The 7,006-nt window shown below is 30.4% G+C and overlaps 1 protein-coding gene across 1 annotated transcript; it reads left to right on the forward strand.

Moving 5' to 3' along the window:
• Nucleotides 1-723: 723 nt before the first annotated feature.
• Nucleotides 724-3,905, forward strand: LOC111920025 (protein FAR1-RELATED SEQUENCE 5-like). Its single transcript, XM_023915601.2, has 6 exons — nt 724-811; nt 1,239-1,520; nt 1,623-2,043; nt 2,155-2,350; nt 2,529-2,945; nt 3,285-3,905. The coding sequence occupies exons 1-6, from the start codon at nt 724-726 to the stop codon at nt 3,903-3,905; spliced, it is 2,025 nt and encodes a 674-aa protein (XP_023771369.2).
• The last annotated feature ends 3,101 nt before the right edge of the window (nt 3,906-7,006 follow it).

The following is a 7,006-nucleotide window of genomic DNA, read 5'->3' on the forward strand; positions in this document are numbered from 1 at the left end:
ATTATTCTCAGCCAATCATTTATCTAAAATGTTCAAATTAAAAAAAATACGCGTCTCCATTTTCATTAAGGGTATCTTTGTAAATTAACAAATTTTTTACATAGAACTTACCTGTTCGTGTTATCAGTTTCCAATTTGATGATATCTTTATCTTGTTTGAATCGTATATGAGGAATTCATTATCAAGATTATTTTCTTTATATAACTCGTTAGCAATTATACGTTTTCATTCCATTAATCGTGAAGTTTCGCATCTGTGTTTCAGTTTTCTACTTCGTTTTCAGTTTCCGATTTGATCAGATATGTATATCGTTTGAATCAGATAGATCGGAGTTCATTATCAAGATTATTGTTTTTTATAATTTATTTGGAATTACACTTATTATATTCCTTTTGGAGTTGTTTCATCGGAGTTCATTATCAAGATTATCAAGTTTCGAATATGTATTGGAGTTATTTCATCGGATTTTTGTTAAGTAGTTTGAGATATTTATTTCATCAGTTATATCATTGTAGTTTTTACGTTCTGTACTGAGAGAGATTGCTTAATTCCATCATATGATCATATATGATTTAAGTTTCTTTCAGATATTTTGTACGTTGAGGTGAGATATATTCGAAATTAACCAGGTTTTCATCTTTACGACTTTTTTTGTGAGATATATTCGATATTTTCGATATTAAGATTGTTTTTGTTTATTTATATAGATCATTTGGTGTATTATGTCGAATTCTAGTGTTATTGATGGTGATTTGTATTCGTCTATGAGTGAGAGTGAAGAAGAAGATGTCGAGAACTCATTTTTTGAAGGTATCAGTTATTGAATTATTTTGTTGTTTTTAATTTTTTTGATTATCATTTATTTACATATGAATATGTTAATATGAATAAATTGTTGTCTTATTCATATATAAATAAACGTGTGTTAATTGTAATTTCGAATTTATTATTTTTTTCGTTTTATTCATATATGAATACGTTATGTTTTATTTACATATGAATATGTTAAAATGAAGAAATTGTTGTCTTATTCATATATGAATAAACGTGTGTTAATTGTAATTTTGAATTTATTATTTGTTTCGTTTTATTCATATATGAATAAGTTATGTTTTATTTTATACATTTTGAATACTCATGAATTTTATGTATTCATATATGAATGTTTTTTGTTTTATTTATATGAGTTTTATGTATTCATATATATTATTGTTTTATTCATGCATTATTATTTTAGGTGGTGAATCTTCAAGTTCAGTACATGATGCAGAATATTTTGATGATATAATTGGAGAACATGTCTATAAGCCAGATGTACCTGTTCAACTTATTCCATTTAAGGGTTTAATATTCAAATCATTAAAGTTGGCTATCAAAATGTATTCTGAGTATGTTGAAATTGGTGGTTTTGATGTTAGACTGAGCACACAGTCAAGGTTTGATAACAAGATTATAAAGAAGAAGCATGTTATATGTAATCGTGCTGGTAAACAGAAAAAGAAATCTTGTGACACATTAGGTACAAGTGGTGTTAGAAGGAAATGAAATTCAAATTCAAGAGCTATTGGTTGTCAATCAAAGATTATATTTGAATCTGTGTATGAAACTCCAAATTATAAAGTTTTTCAGTTTGATGAACTTCACAACCTTCCACTTGAGAAGAGAAGCGATTTAAAAAAGGCGAGACAAATGTCATATTCAGAAAAAGAGTTTATTGTGCGTTCTTCCACATCAAAAATAGGTCCAACTATGGCTCATAAGTTGAGGGCAAGTCTGAGAAGTGGGTATGAGTTTGTAAAGCCCAAAGTAGTTGACTATAAAAATTTAAGGAGAGATATCAACAGGGTTATTGGTTATAAAGATGCCCAAATGATAGTAAACACAATGAATGACCGTCGAGCTCACTATCCAAATTACTCATTTGAGTTTAATTATCAAGATGATGTTTTGGACTGTATGTTTTGGGCTGATGAAATGGAGAAGACATATTATGCTGAATTTGGTGATGCTATCTCGTTTGATGCGACTTTTCGAACAAACAAGTAAGTTATTTTATCTACTTTTGTTTATAGCTTATTCATATATGAATATTTTTATATTCACTTATTAATACATCAAAAATTGACTTTAATGAACATTTTTTTGTGTTTTAGGTATCGAATGGTTTTTGTTTCGTTTACTGCTATTGACCATCATAAAAAATCGGTTATTGTTGGATCTGTGTTGCTAAGCAATGAAAGCATTGAGTCTTACTCTTGGTTGCTTAAAGCATTTCTTAAAACTCATGGGAAAGAGCCAACACTTGTTTTAACCGATCAAGATGCTACAATAAAACAAGTTGTTGAGAATGTGTTTCGTAATTCAAAGCACCGATTATGTATGTGGCATATAATGAAAAAGTTGAAAAAAAGGTATTATTTTAATATATTTCAAATATATTACTTATTAGTATATTCATTTATGAATATTGATTGTTATTTTACTTATTATTATTTATTCATTTATGAATATTTTTGTTTTAATACAGATATCATATGATTTATTTATAAACACAGACTTTAGAAAAAGGTTTTCGAAGCTTGTTTGTGACATTAATATGAAACCTGATGTTTTTGAGGTGAAGTGGGGTTTGCTTATGAAGGAATTCAATCTTGAAGACACAAGATGGTTTAAAGACATGTTTACAATACGTGATTCATGGATACCTGGATATTTCAGTGATATTCCAATGTGTGGTTTGATGAAGACTACATCGAGGTCAGAGAGTATGAATTCATTCTTTAATACATATTCAGAAAGTGGGATCTTACTTTTGAATTTCATGATGAATTACAACACTGCCATTCAAAAGCAAAGGAATACTCAACGAGAGCTTGATAAGGCATCAAAGAAAGCATCATATAAAATGCAAACACCTCGAGAAATAGAACTGCAAGCATCAAAGGTTTATACAAGTACATTATTTTTTGAGGTCCAAAAAGAAATATATAAAGCAAGTTTTTTCTATACATACTCATATGTTGGTATTGAAGATGGTTGGGAAGTTTACATTATGCAGCACAACAACAGTAAAAGTGATTTTAAAAATGAATTTAAGGTAATTTTACTTGTTTTTTTATGAAAAATGTAATAATATTCATATATGAATATGATAATATTCATATATGAATATCAATATTCATATATGAATATATGGATATTATATAAATATATGAATATATATGAGTGTTGATATGAGTATTCTTATATGAATGTAAATGTGTAAATTTTGTTTTTGTATCAGGTTGAAATAAAAGCTGAAGAGAAAGAAATAAATTGCAGTTGTGAACATTTTAAGCGTATGGGTGTTTTATGCAGAGATGCTTTTACAATAATGATGAGATGTGGTGTTAAAGAAATTCCTGAAAGGTACATTTTGAAGAGATGGAGAAAGGATGTGATATCAAGAAATTATCATTTTAGTTCTGTTCAATCCGATTTAGGTGATTGTGAGAATGTAAAGCTAGTCAATGATTCATATTATAGTTTTGAATCATGTTTGGATATTGTAAGAGATGACAAAAAGAGATTGGCTTTGTTTGCTGAGAAACAACAAATGTTGTTGAAGGAATTTGAGAGTGATTATATTTCTACTGGATTGAAAAGCAAGATAGATGGTGAAGTCGTATGCAAGCTTTTGGGTGTTACTATTCCTATTCCAGAAGAGATTAATATTCATGTTCCTGAAGTTCAAAACAATAAAGGTTCTGGAATCAAGAAAAGAATTCCAAGTGCATGTGAAATAGCATATGAAAATTCTAAAAAAGAACATAGAATGTGTTCAAGATGTGGAAAACGAGTTCCACACAATTTACGTACTTGTTCAGAAAGAGTTGGAGCTGCTAAATCAGCAAAAGACAGTTAGGGATTTTTTTGTTTTTTGTTTTTTTTATTCATTTATGAATATATAAAGATAAAAACAATAAACAATAATATTCATGTATGAATAATATACATTTATATTGATATGGTAAATTGATATGTTGATATTTGTTTTTTAAATTACTATAAAATAAGTTATATTGATATTGTAAATTATTTATAAATGAATACAAATATGTGAAATTTGTTACACTAATAAATAAGTAATATTCATATCTGAACTTTTTTATGTTAATATCTGAACTTTGTTATACTTGATGGGTTTTATACAAACAATCCTATGTGTGCATGCAACCCTAGAGTTGGATCTATGTTATCACTATTAGTTATACAACATTATGAACACTTGAAGAACCCTAAAAGGCTTCTAGGAATTTCAAAATCCACAAGGAAAGATGAAATACATACCTGATGAAATACATACCTCTTGTTGTTATATTGTAATAACAACTTAAATCTTGAATCTTCTTGTCTTTGAAAGCAAGTACCACAAGTGTAGTACCTCTAATGGCTCACAAACACCAAGAGCAAATGGAGAGGCAAGAGAGAGAGAGAGAGAGAGAGAGAGAGAAGGTATGAAATTCGTCCCTAGGAACCGTAGACAAGGCATGTACGAATTCTTATGGCCTTAGGGGTATTTATATAGGTGTAGAGATTAGGGTTTCAGTCCTTATCCTTATCTAGTTGCTTGCCCACCAAGTAACCATAAGATAAGCCTTGAAAACCCTTATCCTTATCCTTTGGACGATTTCAATGATCCTTATCTCCTTAAATTCGTTCAACCCATATTTAGGATAACCATTACCATATTTTGTAACTATCACATAATTACAATTCAACCCCTCTAGTTTAATTAATTACACTTGATCACAAAATTAATTCTTAATTAATTATTGACCAATATTAATTAAACAAATATGACTTCTCCTTTAATATATTATTCTTATAACATATTAATAAATCATAATAACATCTTTCTCTATTATTTCTCCATTCAAGTTGCTCTCGTGAAGGCAACCCAAAAGGACCATGCACAATCGGGTCAAGTACTTGACAAATATGGTTACGAGTTTAGACACTAATCCAACAGTCTCCCACTTGGATAAGTCTAGTAACTATAATAGTAAGTACTACCCGATTAGCAATCATAGCTCTCAAAGACGCTGTCGAACTCTGATCTTATCGGTAACCTGTCCTTTAGATAAGGGATCATATATTCCTCCATTCTAGATATCATATATACGTGAGACATGGATTGAAATCATTCTCTCAGTCTATGTGTTGTTTCCCGATTTCCGATTTACGACGACTGACTAATTGAACAAATCAAATTAGCCCTAGCCCGGCCGAGCATTTACGTTTGTCATCACTAAATCATCGAGGGGCCCACAAATATCACTTTTATCCCACTTTGGGTAAAAGGAACGAATAAACTTCGACTCAATGCTTGCTTGCACTCACTCACCAAATCACACACAACAATAAGTTTTATAACACAAAGTTACTGGTGCATTTACAAGTTATCAATGTGTAACCGATTCGCAAGATACAACTCACACATCTCGGTTTCAAGAATACAAGATATTATCGTTTCACCAATCGCTCGTGATAAAATCCATGAAGCGATCCAAGTGAGCGTGGGTTTAATCCAATGCTCAAAATCATATTCATAAGCACTCATGAACGTTGCAGCAAACCTTTGCTATGTCTAATACACTTTAGACAATCTACAAACCAATTCATGACAGTCTTCATTCATACCTACTTCCAACATATGAACGACTGTGGACCATTCGAATAATTCGATTATTCTTAATAAACTCAATTATTCTGGAAGTCAAAACATGCAAAGTGAAACACAAGCATAATACTAATCCTATATGGTCCCAAACGTTTGAGTATAAATAAAACACCTTTTATTTATCACCATATCGATTACTCATTATGTTTTGTTTTGGTTAATTAACTTATTACTTTAATTATTACTACAATTGTCCTATGCTCTTAGCATGCACTCAATATTTACCTATGGTCCTTACTTTGTGAAATAGATCAATTGAAACTTTTCAAATGCAACTCATTTCACAATCTCTAATCCTTATAATTAGTGTAAGAATACCAAATTCTTGCCACCTTTTAGAATATGTCAAATTCTAATATTTTATGCAATGATCCTCTTGTGAAGTCACGACACAAAAATCACAAAGACTCGGCCAACGAAATCACAAGGTACTCTATCAAAATTGTTACAGAACAATTTTGTAGATGTGATGTCTCTCACTCAAAGTACATTCCTTTGAACATCCTTTTGCATAAAATTTTCTAATCTAGACATAAATTCTTAATTTCCAACTCCCAATTATGGAAAATTTTCCATATTTACCATATGACAACTCATTCTTAATAGAATCTAATCTATTCATAATAATGTCGATATGGTCCATTCAATACCATACTTCCAACTACTCACAAGCGACCAATCCTCAGCGAAGTTTTGGATCGTCCTTTGACAATTGTTTAATTATCTTAGTCATAACCAATTCTTGTCCTTTTTCCCTATTAATACGCTAGACATTTGGAAAAATTTTAGAATGGTCAAATATTATAGCACTTGCAATCGATCCTTTACCCGAAGCGTATGGGACACAATGCATAATGTCTTACATAAAGATACGATACTCTATCAATCTTCTGCCATGATATTTTATGTGTCACGTTCATACAATTCGAACTATGAAGAGGGATACCGTAATCATAATCGAAATTTAAGAAGACACTATGTATTGTTATGTTTTACTAGTATTATCTTGTTTGGTTCGGTGTTAGGTTCTCGTTCCTAATACAAGCAAGGGTGTTTTATTGTTATGTTTTACTTGTTTTGTTCAGAGTTATGTTAGTCCCTCTTTTGGTTTATAGTTGTATATCAATGTATGGTTAGATATGCTAGTTCACTATAAACAGAGCTCTGATACCAACCTGTCACACCCCCGAACCAGACGGTGGAAACGTCTGGGGGCTGTTGTGACTCAATTGAATACCATGACAATGAATATACATGAAACATAACATCATTCGTCACCAACA

The sequence above is a fragment of the Lactuca sativa genome, chromosome 5 (assembly GCF_002870075.4).
Source record: "Lactuca sativa cultivar Salinas chromosome 5, Lsat_Salinas_v11, whole genome shotgun sequence".
Lineage (NCBI taxonomy): Eukaryota > Viridiplantae > Streptophyta > Magnoliopsida > Asterales > Asteraceae > Lactuca > Lactuca sativa.